Source organism: Pempheris klunzingeri, chromosome 13, assembly GCF_042242105.1.
Source record: "Pempheris klunzingeri isolate RE-2024b chromosome 13, fPemKlu1.hap1, whole genome shotgun sequence".
Classification (NCBI taxonomy): Eukaryota; Metazoa; Chordata; class Actinopteri; order Acropomatiformes; family Pempheridae; genus Pempheris; species Pempheris klunzingeri.
In genome coordinates, this window is record NC_092024.1 from 22,314,586 (window position 1) to 22,340,058 (window position 25,473).

General features: G+C 44.2%; 1 protein-coding gene across 3 annotated transcripts in view; it reads left to right on the forward strand.

Moving 5' to 3' along the window:
* The window catches only part of fgfr3 (fibroblast growth factor receptor 3), a 61,557-nt gene that overhangs the window by 4,042 nt on the left and 32,042 nt on the right, over positions 1-25,473 (forward strand). For 2 of the 3 annotated variants that reach the window (XM_070841790.1, XM_070841791.1), the window contains exons 2-3: positions 16,291-16,554; positions 19,986-20,051. In XM_070841790.1, the coding sequence (XP_070697891.1) occupies positions 16,291-16,554; positions 19,986-20,051 (330 nt within the window). The remainder of the gene's footprint in view (positions 1-16,290; positions 16,555-19,985; positions 20,052-25,473) is intronic. The other variant, XM_070841792.1, reaches the window with a different exon arrangement.

Below are 25,473 nucleotides of genomic sequence, written 5' to 3' on the forward strand. Positions count from 1 at the left end.
GCGTTTACAGCCGGCCGTGGGCTCACGTGTTCTTTCAGTAAGATTTACTGTGTGTCAGAGTGGAGAAAACCGTCTCGTCCCTACTAATTGAAGCACTTTGAATCCATCTTAAGGTGCTTTAAAAAAAGAAAAAGGCTATATCTAACCAGGATGTGTGTGAATCTGTTCCATGATTTGTTATTTATCAGCTCACTGGGGCTCCTCTTGTCACAGACCATCCATCTTGTCCGCTCAGACGCTTTTCTTGTCAGCCCAGATCACTCTCCTGGTCGGCCCAAGTGCCTCTCTAGTCCACCAGAGTGCTCCTTTGGTCTGCTTAGCTGTCTACAAACCCTTCTGGTCGAACAAAAGTGGGCTCACAGTCGGCCACATGTGCCTCTAGTCCACTGGTTCCCCACGGCCAGCCAAGTCAGCTGAAACTCTGCTCACTTTGTGAGTGCACAAGGATTGATTGAGCCCAGTCCTAGTTATTAAGGACATATGTCAATATTAGGTGTATCCCATTCAACATTTTTCTTTTAGTTCCAACTTAACTTTATTCCATAGTGCTGAAAATGCCTGTGCCAACTACTGATAAGCAGATATCAGTGTTTTCTAACCAGGTGAAAGCTGAGACAGAGCAAACTGCACAGTTTGGTGTCTGAACTCAGTAATGCACCAAACAGAGGGGTGCCATTGTAACTTATTCTAAATTTGGGGTGAATTTCTCCCAAAACAGAAACCTGAGCAGCAGAGAAGAGTTCATACCGACAGGTTCAGTGGCATGTAAATAGATATAATATCACCACTAGTCTGGTTTGATGACTTTCATGCCTTCGTTTGGTAAGAGAGAGGTCTGGAATGAGCTCTCTGGAATTACTGCTCTACAAGGAGTCTGGCCTTTGCAAATATTTACATCAGAAGTTAACGAACAGTAATATTACCCACAAAAACCCTGAAGTTCAGTGTGTTTTTAAGCCTGAGGAGACGCTGCAGCTCTGCCTCCCCAGCGTACATTTACATGAAGGTTATTTCCTGGAGTATGATGGTAGTGTAATTTTCTGCAGGGCACTCATCATCACTACCCTTTAATCATCCTATTATGCAAATGAGCAGTGCTCCATGTGTGGGCTTTACATTACTCCATGAAAATTGGACCTTATATCAACTTAAGCATAAAGATACTCCAAGCAGTTTCTCCTCTGCTGCTGCGAAACTTTGGCTTCCTGAGTCTCTGCATGAATGTTCATTTGCCTGGCAACATTATCTAGAAATCTTTTGGCCATCGTTGGAAGCGCGCAGGCCAAATTCTGTAAGCTTTGGAGAATGATGATGAGTTGAACAATGGCTGTTCTATCCTCAGTCCATCAGGCACCTAATCCAGGATCTACTTTAGACACTTAGTTGGATGGGAATTAAACGCTGAACACAACTCAGAATCCCATTTACCACAGGATCATAGTGGGATTCCTCTCCTGGACTGCTGTAAGCCACTTCTACAGGATTTACAGCAAAACATTGTCACTTCTGCAATGAATTTATGTATTAACCCGTAGAAGGCCTCGAGTCCGTACAGTGATACTAGTTTGTGTTGTCTCATCTTTCTAAGCACATTATGCATTAGGGAGATTTTCATTAAGCATTTGCGGAGTATTACTGTCTAGACTATCCTGTATTTTTCCAAGGATAACACACACTTGAGCACAAGTGGAAAAAGCCTGTTGCTAAGCAAAATGTTATTAGAGGTTTTCATATCAGATCACAGACTGAAGTGAAAATGGTCGGTTTGAATCAGGACACACTGAGAAACAAACTGGGCCTCATATTTCAGGACCAGAGCTGCGTATTGAACCTCAAAATTCATTAAGTCTGTAGGTCTGAATATTGGAACCTGTCAAGTGTCAAACGCTGGCATTGAATGTCTGATTAAATTTGTAAGTTAATTTACTTACTTGTACTTTGGGAGTTAAATCAAGTAGTCATTTAATCCATTGTTTGAAAAGGAAATATCGATTGTAGCGGCTTTAAAGTCAGGCATTGAGAGACAGTTTTGCGCTGATGCTGCAACCCAGGTTTTATGTTTGAACGAGGGGGTATTCAGCAGTATGCTCATCTAATATGAGAGTACCCTGATTTAGATATTCACTGCCACTGTTCTCCCCTCGGCTGTAGTCGTAGAGTGCAGAATCCTCCGAGAAGTCATCACCCGTTCTCCGGCTCATGTTAAATGTACGCCTGGCCGAGCCTTCAGACAGCTGTAGATCAGTAGGTCATTGTCAGCCAGCGGCCTTTGTACGAGCCTTGTCTGCAGGCCACAGCTACGTATGTGCTCGTGCACCTCATTAATGCCCCTTTGAAACCCTCTCTGCATGTCATTCGATGAATTATGGATGAAAATACAGACCTGTCTGTGTGTTCTGCTCATATCTAAACCCTTCCACCTTTTCCGCAGTGTTTTTTTTTTTTTTTTTTTAAACACCCTCTGAGCACACGTACGCACACTGCCATTATGTGCCACCTATACAAACACATGTTAAGCCTTAAATCTTCCCAGATATTTGCTCATTTTCTCTCTCTTTTTGGCTTTTCTTCAAATCTCCATCAGTGTCTGAGCCCTTTGATGGCTGCCTGTGTTGCCTGTTTCAGGCTTGTGATGTCTTTGCAGCACATATAGATACTTAAGTGTCACACACACACACACACACACACACACACCTGTACATGTCCTCCGCTCTACCTCTGGCTGTGGTTCAGGAGGGTTCTTATCCCGCTGGCTGACAGTGGCGTTGACATACGGCGGGTTTTTAATTACAAAGCTCCCCTTAAGGAAATTGTTGAGATAGTTAACAGATAAGGCAGACATGGAGGGGAACAAAGAGGCCCGTTGTGTCGTGTCAGGAGGACTGCTTTTGGAGGGCACACCGTGAGGGGGGAGTTGGGGGTTAGTCAGCTGGAGCTGCAGTCAAATCTGACAAAATATTTTTGTGCTGTGAAGTGACTGGTTGATGGTGTTTTATTGAAAGTTATGTGTCTCCTTTCATTTGTCTGTCCTCCCTCCCTCCCTCCCTCCCTCCCTATGTCTCTCAATCGCTCCGTCTGACATTTGGATTTATGGCCATTGTTGGTACAATTGCATAATTCTAACTGAAATGTTGTGCTGCAAAATGGAGCCAATATACACTGTCCTCATGCATGTGTAAACATGTATGCATGCATGTGTAAACATGTATGTGTGTGTGTGCACGTGTGTGTGTGTATGTGTGTGTGTATGTGTGTGCGCGTGTGTGTGTGTATCCCTGCTTTAAGCCAACCCCACTGGAGGAGCGTATTTTGTTGCTGGCAGAGGCAAACAGATGGCAGGTTGTGTGCCGAGCTGTAAGGAGTCCAACTCACACACACACACAAACACACACACACACACACAAAAGGAGTGAGAGAGACAGTCCAGGCTTGATCTGTCCCACCCATCACTCAGCTCTTTGACTCCCCCTCTACACCCTAAATGGCTCTTCATCCACACACATGCACACAAACAGTCATTTTCTGTTTCTTTGTGCTTCTATTTGATGTTTTAACTGATGCTGCTGAATGAATGTTTCTGATGTTACTTCACTCGTATTTGCTCATCTGTTGTCCTGTTTTCGGTTGTGCTGTTCCTCCTCAGACAGACATTAGCACCCCTTGAAAAAACACAGCCCAGTTTATCTAAATGAGACCACAGAGACTTAACAGAGAGGAGGCGTCAAAACAGAGGGCTTCAGAAGTTAAACCCTGCTCAGCTTTTGCCACAATGCACTGCAGCCTCATCCGGCGAGGAGCCGCAGTGGCCAATCTCAACAGTTTACTCTGCGGTGGTTGTGACAAAAGGTAAAGTGATCACTGTGATCACTGTCCCGGAGTTGTAAAATCCTGTCTCATGGTATTATAAACCTCTGTGCTGTGTTTAGGCGTTTGATAAGCACTCTAACTCATGGATTTATTACCCGAAATGGACTTCATGGATCCTGTTTCATCGTCTCAGCAGCGGTCCCTGAAACAACACACTCCCCACCAATGCACTCTTCAGTCTGGATACCCACTTACTGTGCAGAACTTGTAGCTGCATTTTGTTGTATGAAGGGCACTTTTAATATTAACCATTCAAAACTATCAGTGATTTAAAGTCTCTAGATCTCCTTATATCCTATACTGCATGTCCTCTCTCTCTCTCTCTCTCTCTCTCTGACCACTAACCAGAAGCAGGGCTGTCCTGTCTGGCTCTGCTGCACCCCATTTACATTTCTGTGAATGGAAACGAAGAGGCAACAGACATCGTTCAGTGTTGTGTGTGTGTGTGTGTGTGTGTGTGTGTGTTGGTGGGTGTCGAAGAGAGAGGTATGCGCTTCCCTCCCTTCATGAAAGTGTGTGTCTCTCTTTCATCTTCCTCCTCCCTCCGTCTTCCTCTTGTCTCTCTCCTCTTCTCTCTCTCTCTCTCTCCTTCCTTGCGGTCGCGCTCACACATCTGCTCCCTCCGCCTCTTCATACCTCATCTCCTCTACACCCCTCCTTTTCTCCGTGTCTGCCAGGACAAATTCAAATTAGCTTTATTGGTTTGACCATAATTAAGTACAGTTGCCAAAGCGTTCTCCACGGTCTGCAGTGTGAGTCTAATGACTCTTTCCTCCTCCTCCTTCTTCCCATCTCTTCTCTCTCTCTCTCTGTCTCTCTGTTGGTTGATCCATCCATCCATCTTCTGCCTTCAAGAAGATCCAGGGTCTCAACTCACACCCTCACATGCACTTCTGTTTAAAGCCCTCCCACATCCAGGGCAGCTGACACATCTAATATTGAAACCAAACTCTGCTTCCATCCCTCCCACGTCTCCCCCCACCTCGTCTCTCTCCTTATGTAATTTTGCCAGTAGAGCTAAAATAATAAACCCTTGTACCATCTGCAGAGCGTAATGGAAGGCCTTCTCTCCCTGGAATGAAGGAAAGAGAGACTTCACCGTCGTGCTGGCTAACAGCAGCGCAGTGACAGTCGAGCTGACTCAAGTGTCGGTTTTTTAGAACGACCCAGGTCACATTTTTTTCTTTCTAGATTCCCACGAAATGCTATTTTTGAGTGCGGTGTGGCGTTTGTGGTAATTGGCTGCATTTTTTCCTCATGTGACAACTTTCTCCTCATCACTGGCGCAACGTGTATATCGGTTTATCTGCTACGCATCGCCAGAAAAAGTCTGAAGCGCAAAACGTGTAATGGCAGTTTACGTTATCAGAGAAGAGCTCCACTTTGGAGTGTGTGTGGGTCTTTTGAAACATCACTTACAGACTTCTCATGCCGTCATCTTTGACCTTTATTGACCTTGATCGCTGACGTAATGATCAAAATAATCATTCATATGATCTTTTTAGGACCTTTCTCCTTTCACCTTCCTTTAGTCTCAAACGAATCAACTCATATTCCTGTTTCCCACTTCCAGCCCTAAACCACCGGCCAATGAGCTGCTTCGCCGGAGCAGTCGGGAGTCAAGTGCGAGCGTTTTGCTCAGTGGCACGTTGGCGCTGGCTGAATAGGAAAGCAAGTGAACATTTTCATGTGTGAAGCAGTGTACTGTTGCATTGTCCTTCTAAGGAACTCTATTGACTCTACGATGAATGCCAAAGCAGGACTGCCTCGGCGGAGTGAAGGGCACACAGGCGCAGTCCCCCTGGCTACTGAAGTGGTTACCATAGATGCTGTCCAGGTACCTGCAGGGCACCGCTAACTAGCTAGTGATGCTAAGACTGTTTCTTGAGATGCACTGGCATTGCAAAATGATGATGACACTGTGGAGCAGATGTTTCATTTTTTGCCTGTGTGAAGTTAATTGGAGTTATTTCGCGGCTCCAGACGACTATTGTGCGGTGTTCAGGCTGTGTTAGTATAGATGTCTGGTATAGATGTCTCAGGACAACTGTGCTCCAGTTGTTCTTTCTCCTGAACAGAGGCGTCTCTCTGTGGCCTGTTTGTGCTGTAAGTGAAGGCAGATCCTGGAGGGAAGCAGGAGGGACGGATGGTGGGATTAGAGGCTTTCCTGCTCTCGTCCTGCTCTCATAAGCAAACACACTTAACACACCATTGCGGCGTTTAAGAGTTTCACCCTGCTCAGACAAAGACCCAGGAGAGTCGGTTTGTTATTTTTCTGCTTTCTCTTCAACACATTCCTGGTTTGATAGTTTATGAAAAAAGAGTGAAGAGGAAAAAGAGAGAATAAGAGCTTGGCGGTCGGTTGCCCAGTAGCAGGCCGCTATGGGACAGGAAGCAGCGCGGGAAGTGTTTGTGGGTGCTCCCGGTGATCAGAAGCACATGGCGGCTGAGACCCACAGCAGGTTTCACGTAGAGAGGTAAGAGCCAGGCGGAGAGAGACGGACCAGTGCAGTCCCACCGCACTAATAAACAACGTCGTAAACAGAGCAGTAAACGCTTTCATGTCCTGCTGATCCCAACCCAGGAACACCCCCCCCCACGTTCAGACCCTCATTGGATCAAACGGTTTTACAAATTAATGCTGCATGTTTAAAATGTCGCTTTATTTCAGAAAACCTGCACGACCAAGGGTTAACTCACATATAGTTATGCACAGGGGCGTTTAGAAACACTATGATCATGCGTTAACCATCAGAAAATTGAATTATCTGTAATTCTCATTTTCAATGATATGTTCTCTAAAGGTCTGTACCCACATGTTTCACAGACTTCTTTATACTGTCACCATTTAAACGCTTTGTCAGGAAAATGATGAATTATTGAGCTGAAACTGAATTTGTACACTTAAAAGTAGTCTTATTTAAATATATTGAATCTAAAAGTACTAGAATCAGCCTTTAAAATACTTTTCTGTGCGTAAGTTTGAATTGTTAACTCTCTTTAGGTCCCTACATATCTAGGAATACAATAAATAGGTTTTACTCAGGCAGACGTCTCAAGAACTGGACTTTATACTTCCTGTTTCAGGTTCCTGGTGCTGGGATTGTTTATTTAAAGCGAAGACAAAATACAGAAGGGTGAAGAAAAACTCTGTCTTAGTAATGCTTGACAGATTAATTAACAAAGTCCTGATGATTTTAACTTTGACTTCAAAGCTGCTCTTTGTCGCCATTGTTAACGACTCTGAGGCACAAAGTCAGAGTGAGAGAGTGTAAACACGATTACTGTGGCTTTTTCTTATAGGATGAATGCACAACACTGCTGTCTAGGTTTGCAGTGTTGCTACGGCGACGATGTAACACTGGCGCGATGCAAAACAATCCAGGCTTTACTCTTGTTTTATATGCGTGTGCGTGTGTGTGTGTGTGTGTGTGTGTGTGTCCCACAGGCCAGTGTGCCTTTACATTGATACACTGTGTGACACTGACGTCTTTGTCACCTCTCAGACACACTATCACTATCTCATCAGAGCAGGACGTTATTTGTCGGGGATAGGCCATCCCAGCTGGAGAGTATCAAAAGTTGTGTGTGTGTTTGTGTGTGTGTGTGTGTGTGTGTGTGTGTGTGTGTGTGTCACTGAGGGGTCAGGGCAGGGGTCGGAGTCAGCGAAGGTCAGAGTTTAACCTTTCAATCAGGCGCCTCCTTGTGCAGTGTCAATCTGTCCAGAGATGGTGTTCATCAGCTGTTTCTTGTCTTTGGGGCAATCCGGCATCACTTTGAACTTTTAGAAACACTCTTTTCTTTGTAATTAATTCAGATCATTCAGGGTTTAAACACTGATTGTCTCCTAAAAGTATTGGGAAGTTTAAATATGTAGCAACATCCTGAGATTAACTCTATATATCACGATATTTCCCAATACCGCAATGTAAAATTACATTTTAGTCATATACCCAACCCTCTATTTACAACCCTAATCTGAGCCTACAGAAGACCATGTAGTCCTTGACATGTCAATAAAACATTGTTGTTACAAGATTTTGCATAGCGGTTCAAGAAACCGTACCTCCTCCCATCTTTACTACATCTTAAATCATTATTTCGATAATTCACTTTTCACCTGAAGCTGCTGCTGACACCATCATGACAGGAGTTCATTAGAAAACAGACAGCATGCCAGGCACAGGTTTGGGTGATTTTTTTTGGGATTTCGCTAGACTTCTTTTGTTCTGAGGTTTTGCAGCTAATTCTCTGTATCCAGCACGAACTTGTTTTTGTGCTCTTGCCCCAATTTCCGCCTTTTTTCTCTTTTTCTGATCACTTCCCTGATTCAGCAAGGCTCTCAGGATGCGGTAGTGCTGACCCAGCATCAGTTTTCCCTCCAAAGTATGTGTGAAGTCATGTGGCTTTCCCAGAGTGCTCTTAAATCAATATCCTGCAAAGCTGAAAAATAGCACCTCTGCCTTTTTTGTTAAGAGGAATTAGTTATACGGACAACTTGCTGCTTAAAAAAGAAGTTTGGAAGTCCAAAGTCTGAGATCCAAACAGCCGCCCTGTAATCGGATTGGTTCCTCCATGTTTGTTAGGGAAGTGTAATTATGTTGTATAGTAGCCCCACACACACTTCGCACATCCTGGCTTTTGTGGGCCGAGCTTCTTACACTTGTCTGTTGAATTGAAACTAGGCCAGTTCGTCTTTGGAATGACAATTACCATGGACCAAGCCCAGGCCCTATTCTCAGTGTGCAGGGATGGAGGGCAGGTGGGGGTGATGATGAGGGTATGAAAGGAGGAAAGAAGGTTGGGCGCTGCCAAGATGCTCTGGACGTACAGTAGCTTCCGATGCTCGTTAACGCAGCCGAGCGGAGGGCCAAGCACGGGAGGGAGGGAGGGAGGAGGGAGGGTGAGGCTGGCACAGGCCGGGGCGGGATGTTTAGAGGCAACGTCTATCTTTAACTTGATTTTAGGGGCTCTTTTGATAAAGTGCGGCTCAGCTTGACAAAGAATAGAGGCAACATGCTGGGAACCCCCCCTCCTCTCTCTCTCCTCCTCTCTCCTCTTTTCTCCTCTCCTCCTTGATCTCCCCCGAGCCATCCCTCTTTTCTCTCCGTCTCCTCCTGGCAGGCTTCTCTGCAACGGTGTGAGGTTGTCAGGCTGGCCCAGATTAAGGGCATTGTCCAAAGGTATTTACATCCGGCCAAACCATATTAAACAGAGATTAGGGGTTTTCACTGCACATTGCAAAAAAGAAAAAAAAAAAACAGAGCGGGTAAAAAAGAAAAGGGAGCTTTTCCAGGACGAGCAGGATTTACAATTGGCATAGCTGTGAAATGGAGGAAGAGAAATGTGCTCTTTATGGAGGGAAGGGGGGTGATGGCTGGTGGTGATGGTTATGGATGGTGGGCGGGGGGGCGGGCTCCACAGATCCTGTTTGAAGGTCATGTGATGCTAGCTTGTATGAGGGGGTGTTGAGTGTGCCAAACGGTTGGCAGCCGGTCCAGTTTTTCAGCATAGGAAGCAGAAGTAAGAGAATCTGCTGGCGGGACACAGCGAGCAGACGGGCCGCTGTGGAGGACAGCGCAGTCCGAACCAGGCTGTCTGTCTGTCTGTCTGTCTGCAGCCCCTCAGGATATTTCTTTAAAACATCATCTCTCTCTGTTACAAGTGGCTCTTTATTTATATTTTTGTTTTCTATTTGTGTGACAGTTACACCGTGCACATACGACACAACGCCAGTTGTGACCACAAAAGCTCATTTTAAACCCACGCCGTGTTTGTTGCCCCATGCGGATTTTATTCAAGCAAAGTTGCCGCGCTTCCAGATCTCAATGATTGCTTCCTCAGTGTGCACAGTATTATCGTGGCCGTTAGTAATTCTAGTCAAAACTGAGAGAAAAATAAACAACATGCATACAGTTCTTTTTGCTTTTTGATTCATATAAATAAGCCATTTTCCCTGCAGAAATACTGATGCAAAGACATGTTGTACACATCCCAGCTTCACACACCAATTAGCTGTAAGTGATCAGGGAAACGTGGAAAGTATTTCCTCTCCCCCTCTCTCTCTCTCCCTCTCTCTCCCCCCCCCCTCTCTCTCTCTCTGTCTGTGAGTCCAGCCTTTTTCAGTAGTAGAAGCAAACAACTAATTACCTGCAATAAAAAAGGCCATTTATCGCTGAATTGTTGCCACTGGTTTGGGAGCAGCCCTGCAGATGTTGGAAACATGGTCCTTGTTGTGTTATTAGCTCAGTGTAGTGAGGAGGAGGAAAAAAAGGGGAGCTTGATAAAGATGAATGTCTCCCCGGTCCATCTGGAATCCATCACTTTCAAAAGCACTTTAAACGCAGATATTGTTTTAATAGGTATGTGTTGCTGCTTTTCTACCAGACTCAAAAGACTAGAAAAAAGAAAGAGAGTCTTGTTATCATTTACTGTTTGTTGTCCTTTTTGAGTTTGATCCTGCTAGATTTTACAGGGATGCGTCTTTATGCAAAGCAGCCAGGCCAAACGAGAAGACGTCATTCTGGAGCAGACTATAAATCAGGCTGGAGAGACACTTTAAAAGATTTTAAATGGGCAAAACTTCTTTTTTTTCTGAGGATATTTGGTATTATAGGTTTAGTGTTTCAGCACAGCAGAGATGAAACTCTGTATTTCTCTCCTCCAGAGCATATAATGAATTCATCAAACTGCCAGCACAGTTATGCCACAATTTAGTTGTTTACTGACAGATGTGACATTCAGAAAATACCCTCCTCACTCTGAATTTTAAAGAGGGTGACAAATCAGGAAACATCACGCTCACACTCAGACACACAGCAACCCTTCCAGTAGCATTTTAAGGATCAAGTCTGGATTCAGTTGTCTCATTTTAACTTACTAATATGGAGTTGATTTTTTTCCATTTTCACCCACTGTGCTCTCCGAGTTTGGTGTCAAGAGCTTAGAAAGTCAGAGTGAAAAATGTGTTTAAGACAAGTTAACAAAGCTGAAAATGGGGTGACAGTTCACACTGACAAATTCGGCAGATACAGATTTGCTCTTAAAAGGAACTCGTTAAGTCTTCATCTGAACGCCAGTCATTGGCCACATTTGACGCATCTTTCGTATTATAAAGTTGGACAAACTGGATTTTAGTGTGTTTCCTGGGCTGAACGTCATCCGCGGTCCCTCCTGTGACCTGATACGACAGCAGCCATGGCGACAGCTCCTCCGTCTGGTCTACGCTCCTTCCTGTTCCTCCAGGATCCCTCACTCAGTCCCTCAGTGTGTGAGTGTGTGTGTGTGTGTGAGTGTGTGTGAGGAGGAGAGAGAGACAGGCATGGAAAGGCTTCCCACATAAAGAGGCCTTTTTATCCCTAGGGCCGCAGCCCGCCTGCCGGCCCCTGGAGAAGTTTGTAGAGGATAAATAAACCTCTTCAGACGCACAGAAAAGATGGAGTCTGTAAGCGGTGCGTTAGCAGACAGTATCTCAAAGAGAGACTTTATATTAATCTGAAGGGCTATTTGTTATGATATTGAGCCGAGAGGGTAAGAAGGGCAAGGAGGGCAGGGGCCCCCTTGATTTATGGAGTGACCATCCAGCCTGTGCTGCACACACACACACACACACACACACACATCAGATCCCACATTCACATTTACACACATACTCAACGAGTGCATATCACACATTACTTCCAGCTGGCCCCAGGTTCCGGCAAGAGTGATCCCACCCCCTTAAAACACACACACACACACTCACACACACACACACACACACACACACACACACACACACACACACTAGGCAGCTGATAGCTCACACATGCCGCGCCGGACGAGAAAACAGCGGGAATGTCTAGATGTTGATATGAGGCTGGACGGTGCCAATATGCCACAGCTGAGCTTTCATTTGTCTGCTTTGTCAGAATCACTTCAGGTCGGATTTATTCATGAGGTGCTTTCATATCAAACAGGTTTGTCGCGGTGGTTCACAGAGAACAAAGAACGTTTAACACGAGAGATTTTTTTTTGCCTTTTGAATTAGTGTTTTTAATCACACAGAACAGAATATGTACAGAAAAGTATCTGTGTGACATCTGTGCTGTCAGAGATTTAAAATGAGATTCATCTTAGCCAGAGTATCTGCCTGTTTTTCCTGTGATGATCTAAATGTTGCTTCAGAGAGTTTTCATTTAATTATCATTCATTTCTGGTCTAATGTAAAAATAATTAACGTTGGTAGAAACTGCTAGTTGTTGACTGTTTGGTATCATCCTTTAGAAACCCACTGCTGATTAAAACCCATGAGCTGATGACACACTAAACTGAAAAATGAGCCTTTTTTTTTTTTTTAAAATAATCCTACCAAATATGAAGAACTGTAAAAAATTGTCAAATGAGATGGATCGCAGATTGAAAAGCATTCAGAATCACTGTGCATATCAAAACAACAGCTCAGAATCCATGTGGTCTTTGTGATTGACTGCTGTGTGACTTGTTGTGATGTTAGAAATGAAATATGCAAAGCAGCTGTGTGACCAGTCTGGGAGCTTCCATGTAAATGTGTAGCAGGTCATACTGGTAACCGGTGCTTGTCTGATAAAAAAGAAATAGCTCCTGAATAATGCGGCACACATGCTGCAGTTTCTGGCTTCTGTTTGACCGATCAGACCAAGCAAAGTTCAATTCTTTGGGAGGCAGGAGTCAAAGCAAGAACGGCTCCTGCTGTCAAAGTCCAGGTAAAGATTCTTAAAGGTTCCTTCGAAGGAAAACTTCCTCCTGTCAAAGATGGACCTACTTCCAGTCTTTCCGGGAGTGCAGTTCATTAAGCCTGGCTGTCATGTGCACAGAGCCACAGGAGACAAAATGGCCCAGTTTGAGTTCAACCCTACTCACTGTTGCAGCTTTGATTTTTTTTTTTAAATCATTTACTGACATGCAGAGGAAGGTGACTGAGTAACGCCCCTGTTTTGCATTCATTCAGTTCCACATGCTCCCACCTAGGAGCTGCAGAGTACAACAGCTCAGTCCTCCACAGCTGGACGCACAGCAGCTGGAATTTACTCTTTGGGAATTTAAATCGCTCACTCACTAATAAGGAATTTCTCTCTTTACATGTTTCCCTCTGACACACTTACATGAATACATTTCAAAGAGCTGTCTCTCGTCAGCGTGATCAAACCTGCGACTGCACGTTACAGGACGTCCACTTGAAAGGTACAGCAAGGCAGCTACAGTCTCTACTAAAGCTCAGTGTCTGCTAGATCTGTCCTGAAAGGTTGTGCAGTGGCACAAAGTGAAGCCTTTCAAACCAAATCCACTTTTATTCAAAGATGTTTTTTTTTTTTTTTTCCACATTCAAATCTGCATTTCAAAGTGCAGGATCTGAAGCAGAAACAGATATTTTGTCACTGACAGTGACCAAAAAAAAAAGGGGGCTTTGCTCTTTTGTGTGTGACACCTGAGAAATGGGGTTTTTAATGTATGAGGGATATAGCTTTGTTTTGTTTTGTTCTTTCAGTAAATTGCATTTGTTTAGCCTCTGGCGGTGTAAACATCCGAGCAGCGCACAAACGCTCCTCCTATCTATTTTCCCAGGATCAAAGCAAAACTAACCCTTGTACAACAGGATCGCACAAATGCACTGCTTTGCCTTGGTATTAACGAATCCTAATTAAATAAGCTGTAATGTCTAATCCGTATTATCCTGCAAAGAGGCCACAGAATGCTTTAAGAACATGCATAAATGTAGGGAATAATAATAGATTAGAAGGCTACGTTTATGCCAAATTTGCACTTGGCAAGTAAAGTAATTCCAATAAATAATAAATTATGTTTTATTTTAATATACTGGTTGATATTTAAACAACCAGTTCATATAAATTAAGAAAAAGAAGTAAAAGAAAAGGAAAACATTTTTTCAAAACCTCAAAAATGTAACTATCTGCATGACCAGACATCTTAAGGTGTGAGTGAGTGTAATTTGAGTGAACTAGCCCTTTAAGCAAGAAATATGCGCCTAATACAAAGAAGCAGTTCTAGTCGAGCCCCGTTGCTGCTCATTCAGAGCTGCCAGTGCTTGAGTGCTTGGTCTCCATAAAGCCTGAGTGAGCTACGAGTCTCTGGAGGTTATTATATCTACCCCATAAAGCCCAATTCCCCATGTTTAAGACTCGAAGATATTCTAAGCTAACATATTTTCTCTGCTTTCACAGAGGCCGTAAGTAATACACAAAGCTAGCGAGTCATTCATGCTGGGCTGTGCACCGTCGCCTCAGTGTTTTTCTTCCCCTGAATGAGCCCTTTTGCTTAAAAAAAGGTGTTGTAAATATGGTTGTCAAAGCCGGCGGACGCTCCGAGAACAGCACGGCCGTGTTGAGCTGACTTAACATCTCCAGTGTTTTTAATAGGTGCAAAGAGAACACAATTCACAACTCATCCATTCACTTCACTTCATTTAAGACCTGCAGTACAAAGAAGAAAATATTCAAGCATGTCTGAAGTATTCAAGGCTGAGATGGAACAGGCAGAAGGCTCAGACGTTTTTAGTGGGCAGCCTTTTGCTCACTCGTATTTCAGATTCAGGAGACTTTTTCTGAGGGGAATTGTGTGTTTTTTTACTTAGAACTTACTCATCACTACTTCAGGTTTTATATTCAAGATAAAATAAGCACAGAAAGTGTTCAAATCAGCTCTGATTTGGTCATTTAGAGGTCAAAATGAATTGTGTCTTAAGTGTTTTATGTGAGTCAGCGCACACAAATCCGCAGCAAATCCACAAATCTCTGCGTACATGGATTGGAAATGTAAGTAAAAAAGATCTTTTAAAAGTGTTAAAGAGAAGAGAAGATTTCTTATCTTTGATGGACAGTGAACAGGCAGAGAGAGGCAACATCTCGCCAAATGTTGCAGGTCTCATTTCATTTTGAATCTCCAATTTTCATCATGAACACATAAACGCATGCAGCGCATCGACTGGACTGTTGGTAACAATGAGCACTTTTTGAGCTGTGAAGGAGCATTTTTCCGTTGTGGTCTTTCTACTTTGAGTTCTGCTGCTACCTCTGTAGTTTGATTGTGGAGGAGCGACGATACATCGACATACAGACCATGTTTCAGAGGCTGCGTTACCTGCTGGCACATAAACAGCACCTCTGTCTGTCTGAGAGTGAGCGCTCGTCTCTTTGGCTCACGTTCGTCCACACCAGCAGCCTCCCATGTATAATTTAGAGCACCCATTATGTATTCCCCGCGAAGATTGTCTCGTCTGGGCCGCTGATTTCAACCTTGCCTCTCAACTCCAATTTCCTAATCTCGGTTCGAGGCTGTCTGCGAAAAGGGCTGCGTTCACCCTCTCTGCTTGTCAGCGAGTCTCTGTAAGGCCGCTGCCCTTTCAGCGGGTCAACAGTGGGTGTATTTGCCATCATAAATCACGCTCTTAACACACCTCATTCAGTCTTTCCCATGGGTGGGTGGGTGGGTGTGGATTTGTGTGTGCAAACAAGTATGTGTTGTGTACTCTGTCGCCCAAGCAGCTCTTTACAGTGGATGTTTGTGCTGCACGCTTGCATATGTGAAAGTATGCATGCGTCTGTGTGCTTATGAGCGTCCTTTTGCTTGTTTACGTCGTGGTATTCAACTGAGCCGTTGCCAGAGCGACCAGAGTGAGCATGAGGTTGTCTTTTTTGTCTCTCCCTGACGGCGATGATGTGTAATTGAGGTCTGGATGAGGAGACACTTCTGATGGAAGGATGAGAGGAAGCACAAGGGGACCCACTGTTACTTATCCAGACGTGTCCCTCCATCTCTCCTGCATTTTCAGCAGAGGCCGGCATCCTTAGTGGAGCTAGTAAACATGTTGGTTTTTCCCTGGCCCTGACCAAGCTGGCACATGGAGCTCCTGGAGTAAATGAGCTGGTGTTTGACAGGGAAGGTTGGAGAGGAGGAGGGGGATTTATTTCCACACAGCCCAGATCCTCCGCCTGCCTCCTCACACTGGAATAAAAAGTTGCAGTTTTCTGACTTCCAGAGGCAGATTAGATGATGGCTCGCCAGAGGGTCGGCGGTTAATTCTGCATCACTGCCTCTTTGTGTCAGAAGGAGGCAGGGGGGTCTTTTCTTATACTGAGAAAGCTCTGAGTGAGTTTACCTCCCTTAATTATTCTGTGGAAAAAGGAAGAAGGTATTTACACAAACTCTTAAACCTTTAATTATTAAAATTCCACATTAGATACCCGTGGGGCGAAAAGTGTTTGTGATTTCACTGCTAGAAGTTAGTGTCCTGCCTCAATATTGCAAACATTGTTTCTCATCTGTAAATATATATTTGTTACTTAATGATTTTATGTTAAAATGAGTTCAAAGGCATATTCCTGAACATGGGCGTCAAACCAGACAAACCTTTCTCATAACCCACTCTGTCCCTTTTTCTGTGTGCAGACTCTGTGTCCAGCGAGGCGGCCTTCCTCGAGGACTATGTTCTGGGCATGGGGGACACCCTGGAAATGCCATGTGACCTGGAAGACCACTCCGAGCCCGTCGTCTGGTTCAAGGACGGCGCCGGGCTGGTGCCTAGCAACCGGACGCGGCTGGGCCAGAGGATGTTGCGCATCATCAACGTGTCGTACGAGGACTCGGGTGTCTACTTGTGCCGGCTCGCCCACAGCAACACGCTGCTCAGCAACTACACCATCCGGGTGACAGGTAAGAGCAGCACGAGGGGGATTTTTAATAGTAGATTATTTATTAGTAGATATTTTGCTGGTTTTGGTTTAAACAGATAAAGAACAAATAGAAGAAGGCCTTAAAGCCTGCTTACAACTCTACACCACCACCAATGTAAGAGATCACAAGCTAATTAGCTGTGAAACACTGCGTTAGACAGTTAAGAAGCTTGTCTTGCCTGCTGCTTGAAGAGCATACAGCATAATGGACCTTGAGATTTCCAACAAAGATAAAGTCACTGCTATCTGTGCAGCGCTGCAGTTCTGCACCACTGTATCATTCAGTTCATTGTAGATCAGAAAAGGCACTTCTAAGGGCTCTTAAGCTTAATGCTTTGATGCGAGCTGGAGAAGTCAAGTACAGAAATCTTAAAGCAAATATCCTTATAGCTACTCAGATGAGAGTTAACTGAAGAAACAGATACAGCCACGTTTCCATGCGATGTGAGAATATGAAAAAAGAAATCACATTTTCAGTGACATTTCCCTTTAAATAAGATATCAAACCGTGGACACCTGAGTCACAAGCAGAGCTCCAATGGAAACAGACACTTTGGCTGCATCCTGCTGAGCTCTCAGAAAACCAAGCTGCCTCGGTTCCTGACAGACAACTGAGAATCAAAGTGTTTTTATGAACAAGCGTAGTCGCTTAAACGGTTGCAGCAGTGATGACTCGATGTGACAGCTTTTCAGAACCATTAGTAGACAAACTGTGAAAACTTAACTCAGGAGGAAAGTTCTATTATTTTCTCCTCCTGCTCGGTTTCAACTCCCACTTAGCTGCTTGCCAAGCTGCGAACACACACACACACACACACACACACACGTGCAGCATCACACCGGTACAGACTTTCACCGGCTAACACCCAGCCAAGTTTCACACAGATTCCCCCTCCTGATGCACAGTCAAAGGTGAAATTCATTATGGTATGAGGGGATGAGTAAAGTCTTAAACAAGTGTGTGATGCAAACAGAGCCCTAATAGGAATGCAGGAGGGGAGGTGTGTGTGTGTGTGTGTGTGTGTGTGTGTGTGGTCAGAAGGGAGCGAGCAGTAGCTTAAAAGTCTGGCGGCTTTTTCCCGTAAAACTCATGGACACCAGCTGAGCCTGTTATTGACAACTAATTAGAGAGCAATTAGCTCCAAACATTTCATCATTGAAAACAGATGGGGTGGCAAGAAATGAGAGAGTTCGACCCTCTCAGCCCACCCCCCCACCCCCCCACCTCCTCACACACACTCACACACACACACACAGATGCATGTGTTTGGCTGCCAGCCGGGGAGAAAATGGCCTTTTCCAGAACTGATCAGAGGTGGACAGCCTCTCTTCCTGGACCCACATTTCATTTCCAGACTGCATGCAAACACTCTCCCCACATCACTGATTTAAAAGGAAGACAACATCCATCTTTCCAAGTCATGCTCAGCTTTAGAATCTGATTTTTTTTTTTGTCTTTTTAAACAGCAACAAAAAAAAAAAAAAAAAAGCACCCACTGAGGTGAGATAACTGCGTTCGCTTCCAGCTCAGCAGAAACACCACACAGGAAGCAAACTCATCGCAGCCCATTGTCTGTCATTTCATGTCATTTTAACACTCACTATATGTTTAAATTACTTGTGAAGTCAGACTTGTTACAGTATGTGGTGGTAATATCCTGCCCCCCCCCCCTGTACAGCCTGTTCTCCTCCCTCTACTCTAAACACAGAGCCTCAGCTCCATCTAAAGCACACATGGACTATTGTGTTTTTTCTCAAATATTTGAGTAAGGTGTCAGATATTTAGGAGCGGTATCAGATTTAGCACCTGGACGGCGTCCAGACGGCGGAGAGCCGCCAGCTCATATTGTACACACACACACGGTACACATGTTGGAAGGAAGGGGCTGTGATGTGAGGGGATGAAAGAACATGAAAACAAGCAACTTTTACTCCGAGGTTTTGTAGATGCAACCTAAAGATCTGGAGGGTTATCAGAGAACTGGCTGTAGACAAAATGCAGTGAAATATCTGTAATAGAACTGTTTTAGCAAAAGCAAATAGGAGGTTGTACAAGTAAAATTGTTTCCAAATGTATTTGAGCAGATTAAACTGTCTTATCACTTGATCTGAAGATCCATTGTTTCAAGCTCAGTCTTGTTTTCAATCATTCCTCCATATTTTACTCACTAAATTAAGCTTTTGTTCCCATAAACTCGAGCAACAGGTTAAATAGAAATCCGCAGTGCCAGCATGTAACCTGAACCACTTATTCGTGGGCTACAACAAAGGAAGTGTGAGGGTTCATTATTGATCGAGAAAATAGTCATTTGACAAAAATCTTGACTGCCTGTTACATGAAATACTTCCACTATATTCACCAACACTTTGGTTTATGGCTCAAAACCTGCTAAACTAACTATGATTCCCAGCAGCCTCAGCCCTGCTGATCATTCAGTGCTCATCAGCTAAACAAAGATAGCTGGCATGGTGAACATTATGCCGACTAAACAGAAGCGTGTTAGCGGTGAACATGTTGTGAACACGTTTTCTGTTGTAAGGTTTATTTTGACGACCTCGATAGTTTTTCTGTTGCTGTTATTTTTACAAACAAGCTTCTTTCTGCGGAGCTGCACCACAATATTGGAGCGGTGTCAAATAAGAGAAACTAAAACCTGCTACTCGGGAGTTTCAGGAGCAGTTTTAGCTCGCTGGGGTCGTCGAGGTAACAGCTGGTTCTCATTAACCAGACCTGTGGTGCTGAACCAGGAGGCGTTGAGGTCAGATCGAAAGTAATTACAACGCCACTGTGAAAATGTGCGATACAGCGAAGCTAAGCAGTCCTATCTTTGGCTGGAGAATAATCAGACGTCATCTGACACGCTGCCTGTGTTTGTTGTAAAGAGAGAAAGAGTTGCTTTTGCACGTGTGTCTGTGTGAACACACACTCTCTCACGAGCGTGTCCCAGCAGCACTAATGACCCTCTCATTTTTAACGTCTGTGGAAATGTTTTGGTTGTAATATCTGAGCGAGCTGCCACGCTACAGAGAACTGTAGAGCCATTCATGAGTTTCTCAATGAGCAGAGTCAGGTTCAATATGCATTCATGCGTGTGTGTGTGTGTGTGTGTGTGTGTGTGTGTGTGTATCTGTGTGTACACTTTTAATCACACTTTATTTGTGAACACACACCATTTAATCTTTAATGGGCGTTTAACATGCACAAAATTCCTGCTTTGTTTTTTTTACTAGTCTTTAAGGCTTCAGACTTTCCCGTTGTAATTTCTGTTATCTGATGGTTAATAGTTCAAGAAGTCTGAAGAGTGGGACATTTTATTATAACAGAGAAATTGTCCAGATGAATGAGTGCAGATCCATTTTTGAAAATCTAAATATTAATTCTACGCCGTTTTGTTTCTTGTTTCTTTTAAGATTCTCTATCGTCTGGTGATGATGAAGATTATGATGAAGATCCAGAAGATGCAGGTAATGGAAATGGTGAATTCTTAATTACTATTTTTTGGCTACATGCTGTTCGGTGTAAGTGAGGCCATATTTTGGAGTCTTTCCTGCTTTAAGCCTTGTGTTAAATTATGAAGTTAGAAATTAGTCATTTCTTTACCCTGAATAACCAAAACGCTGTTCCACCAAACCTAACTATGGCTGTAGCTCCATCCCCAACCTGGAAGGTGCCTAAAGAGGAGGGCTTGTGTTTGAAGGTAACATATGGGTGTTACCTTCATCAATAGAAATCATCTGACAGTTCAAAGTTCGCAGTATGATGCATGCTGATGCCGATTTCCTTTAGTTTCAGCTGTTTTGTTGACTGTTCTTCTGTTATTCCTAAACATGTCACTGAAATGTCAAAAACAAAATCCTTCACCGTTTCTGAAAAGGGAACAAAGCGACCTCCAGCTGTTTCGTCACCTATAGCAACAGTATTCTTAGCACTTAAACACCAAGCATTAATGTGCTCTCAGATTCTCATGTCAAAAATACAACCTGAGCTCCATTAAGGCAGCATGAACTGTGGCGTTAAGCTTAATGTGCAGCACCTGCCGCGCTGACTGCTGAACGGACTGGTGGGGGGGGGGGCTGCTAATTGCTGTGAATGGCTGAGGGTGGGTGTGGGGGAGACGCAGGTTTGTTTAGATGTTATGTTGTTCCTTTTTCTACGACTTTATTTCCCTCTGATTGCAAAAGTAAACATTTTAGGCAGTGAACAGGTTGATTTTATCTCCATATGGGATTCATTGGTATTAAAGATTGTGCACACAGTAAGAAAAGCTGAATACGGATCAGATTTCTGACAAAAACATTAACATGATTAAACCACATCCAGCAGGAATGAAGTGCAGAAGTACAGAACATGACACTTCTTACCTAAACTAGTATCTGTAGGGGTTCTTTCATTGCTGTACTTGAATTATTAGCAAACCGTATTATATATTTAAACCTCCTGTGGAATCGATATGGTCTCCTCACGTTATTTATGTTAACACTTAATCTGCATTTTAGAATTTGGACTCATTTCACTTGTCATCGTGATAAAAGATTTGGTCTGCAGGAGCCGCAAGAATTGCTTAGAAAGGAGCTTTTATCGCCGTCTACTTGACTATCATTGGATTCATGCCACTGATTACAGTTTTATATCTGTAATTGGAATTATATGGCTCTCATAGGCGCACGCTGTCTTGCTGTGCTCACTTTAAAGCTTCCCCTCAGAGCACTAAACTAAACGCCACTATCGCACAGATCAAAAGCTGGTGGGAAACACCCCCTCTCAGCGCTCTGCTGTGATGTGAGCTGTTTTGGCATTCAGAGATGTGTGGAGTTCAGGTGCAGGTGAACAAAGAACAACGAGGGACGGCTTCTGCCGGCTGCGCGCGCTTTAGACGCTCTGTTCTGTCAGCTAGCATGACTCCAGGGAGACAGAAGACGTCTCCACCCCTCGGAGGGCTCCCGACCAGCCAGACGCCACACTGTGCTGCCTTTGTTGTCCCATATGGAGGGAGGCAGCGGAAGGTGAGGCGCAAACAGTGAGAGACAGGAATAAGAGAAATTAGATGATGGAAATACGGTGAGAAAGGAGGAGATGACGGAAGAAGATACAAGAAGAAGAAGATACAGAGACAATAGTCAGCTGTAACTGAGAAACTGATTGATCATTTTAGGTTCTGTGTACAGTATATCATATATAGTATATATAACTTTCCACTGGATTTTATAACTCTTTGCATACTTTGAGGGTTCATAATAGTTCAGAGAAGAAGGATTCGATTAGACGAGTCTACATCTTGACATTGGTCTGCAGATGTTCGTGAAAATGTGAAAAAAAATATGCCAGCAGTGTCAAACAGTCCATCATATCATGAACTGAGTCCCAGTCCACCTTGACTGCTCGACAAAATTGGTGCCAGAAGCGAAATATGGAACTTGTTTCGGCGACAGGCAGACGTCCAACCAAAATCAAAGGCCCTTCGTAAACGTCACTACAAAGCTCAGACTAAACCAAGCGTCGTCACGCTCGGCTCTAAGTGAAACACTGAGGCTGTGACAGTGGCTCACACTGCAGCGCTGAAACTTCTCCGCTTATGTTTCACCCAGTGTATTGTCATCCAGCTGCAGTCAGTACATACTCAGAGACATCAAGTGAAAAACATCCAAAATATCGTGGAAAAGTCAATGAAACATCCCCAGAATCTAAACACCATCATTGTGGAGGATGTAGTTTATAGAGAGGTGTTCTGTTAATGACTTGCTCTCACTGATGTGAATGTGGTTGGACAAAACAATACAAACAAAGCATATGGGATTACAGTTCATTAGCACCACAACCTGCAGCCTCTGAGTGTACAGTTAAAGGAACAACTCTCTAAAACATAAGAGCGCATTGTTTGAGCTAGCTGTGCCTAATAAACTGGCTCTAATGTGACTCTAATGAGTCCAGCTAGGGACCTTAGTTGTCATCCCCAATCTCTCCTCTCTACCATCAAAATAAAAGAAAAAAACGCCCCATAAAATGTGTTTCAAAGGAACTTTTAGTAAAGACATCAAGTCAAAACTCGTTTTTATTCTTGCAACAAAAAAGGGCATTTCCATCTAAGTTGCTGAGGTTTCTGTTGATGCTGAAATTGTCAAAGGTTCACGGGAGCTGCTGCTTTTGTTTGACTGGAGGATATCATCCTAACATCACTGTTAGGAGACAAGAAGAAGTCTGTACTTTAATGAGGCAGTTGCTGCTGATGGAGGCATGCAAAGGGGGCTCTGAGACAGACTGTCAGAAACAGGTAACAACTGTTAGCAAGGCTGGTGCTCAGAGAAATAAAAGCAAAGGCCCACTTGTACGTGAATAATCACCTTCTAATGTATCCTAATTCTCTTTATTGCAGCACTGAAGCACTCAGTCATTTAATGAACAAAGGAATGTCTATTAAATTCCTTTGTCTTGCCGCTATCACTTTTGCCATTTAATCCCAGCATTCTGCTCGCTTCAGATGTGGGAGGATTAAAAATGTAATCTAGCATCATATTCATACCGTATTGCCTCTTTCTTTAAGGCATTTAGCCGGTGCTCTTATTCAAAGAGATTATGGGAGAAAGCAGCAGAATAAGCTGTGGAGTAACACTGTAGAAAGCTTCCTGTAGCTTTCTTTGTCCAGAGAATCGCTGTGGATAAGCTTAACACCTGCAATGCAAAAGCTGAATGTGTTTGAATGCGTGCGAATTCACTTTGTGCTGAAAGCCTGGAGTGTTATCTAAACGGGCCGAAGTGGCAGCAGCAGCAGCAGCTTACCTCAGACATTCTGAATGCCGGTAAATAGCCTCAGACTGCCAGACTTAATCTCTGGATGTAAGTCTACCTCATGACATACGAGGCTCTGATTTCCTGGCCAAAAGGAGAGGGATTAGGCCAGAAACGTTAAACCTCTATCGCTGCTTAATGTCCGCTAAGCCTCCGCTAATTAGCCGAGTGTTGCAGGAAGGAGCCATGTGAGGAGTCACACAGCCAGACGGAGTCTCTGTCGGTGAGCGGAAGAACATCCACATCCACACGCAGAGAGGACGATAATAGAGACGTGGGGACGGTGAAAGAGTCGAGCTGTTAATGAGGTAGAGAGACTAGAAAACATTTGCTGATTGACAGTGAGACAGAGAAATCTGTGGAGTGAGAGGAGAGAAAAGACGGCACAAAAAAAAGAGAGGATTCTGAGGAGTTGAGTCACTCTGAACTGTCGCTGCTGTGGCTGCCAGTCGAAATGATTCTGCTGGCCACAGCTGACTGTTCTCAGAGGAGAGACAAACAGAGAGAAGGAAAGACGGACAAGCTGCTGCAGTCATGAGCTCATTCTCCACCAGTCTCCAGAATTCGCTCAGCTGTCTCCCGAGGCCTTCTGGGAGAAGGCAGAGAAGATAGACGCCTGCCCAGCAGTCTCAGTAATTCCTGTGGACATTATTGACCAATTTGTAAGGTTGACAGTGGATTTGTGTTTAATTTTTATTCGGAGATTAAGACAGCAGACATGTCTGTATCTTCCCAGTGTACACTTAAATCTCAGCCATCTATACTGAGTGAGCGGGTGAAGGTTTAGCAGGCCTTCACACACTGGAGACACCTTTTTATTACTGACCAATCCAAAATATTCACAGAGGCAGCACAAAGAAAACCACGTGGGTTGCAGAAAGTCCAAGCAGGTTATATCAGGTGATGATGATATCAACAAACAAGGAAAATCCACCATGAAACCTGCTTTTGGAAATGTATAATTGTCCAGTAGTTCCTTCCCTTTGACCTCTCAGAATATGTTTGAAAACGGCAAAACCTCGCTCACAAAATCCAGCTGTGTAGAAGTCATCATGTAGACCTGACAGAGGAGCAAATTAAAGGTCAGAGATCGAACCATCGTCCGCCATCACACGACAAATATGAGTTATCAAAGTGAGGATTTTTATGCAGCGTGGAAAGCGCACACTCAGAGCCTATGTGAAGTGAAAGGGCAGTGTGTGTGTGTGTGTGTGTGTGTGTGTCAGGGGGAGGAATGTTAACAGAGCCTAATCTGTGCTGTGCTGTGCTCCTGAGCTATGCAGCCTCCTTGTTTACCCTGGCAGGAGAGCAGAGAGCCGGACGCCGGGCCACGCTACGCTGCTCCGTGGCCGCCATTCCTCCGACTCTGTTTGCCTTGAGTCCCTGCAGGCCCTCGGGGCAGCGTGCCTTCAAAGAGCCCCAGTGTAATCTGTAATGAAATCTGCCTGTGTGCTCGCAGGCGTCAGCAAGGGCAAATTATACAATTACACAATTAGACCCCCCTTCCTCCTTTTCCCCAGATCGGTGTCTGAGCGCTGAAGGGCCTTGTGCCGAGGCAATCGGCACTGCAGCGTGTATCACTCCAGCTAATTGCTGTTGCTGCGCTGAAGTTGGGCTGAGTCACAGTCGCGCTCCTCCGACCTGCAACACGGAGCCAGAAGTCCGAGGAGCAGTGAGCAGAGAGCTGCAGGGGTTGTGCGAGGCTGTGTTTTCATGTGTGTTGAACACTTGTAATGACAGCCCTCAGTCCAAATACAAAGAAAATGGAATCAGACGGTTATTTTGTTAACGAGAAAGCTCTCAGTACACACCCATGCCAAGGCTGCACAGTCCTTTAAACTTGTTATTTTCATAGCAGAAAGTATTTAGAACATTTTAATCTGTATCTGGATCTGCATCAAAATACACACAGTGACGGACAGTTATGGGTTACATATGCCAGTAGTGCAGTAGTTCATGAGAAAATATTAAACATTTTCTTATAAATAGACTTCTCTTATAAGAAAAAAAAATCATTAGAAGTAGCAGAAAGTAATCATTTCTTTTTTTTCACCAAATGTCTTTTGAAATTCGTTACAACTGAGTCCACAGTGTCTCAGTCGGCAGTTTATGTGG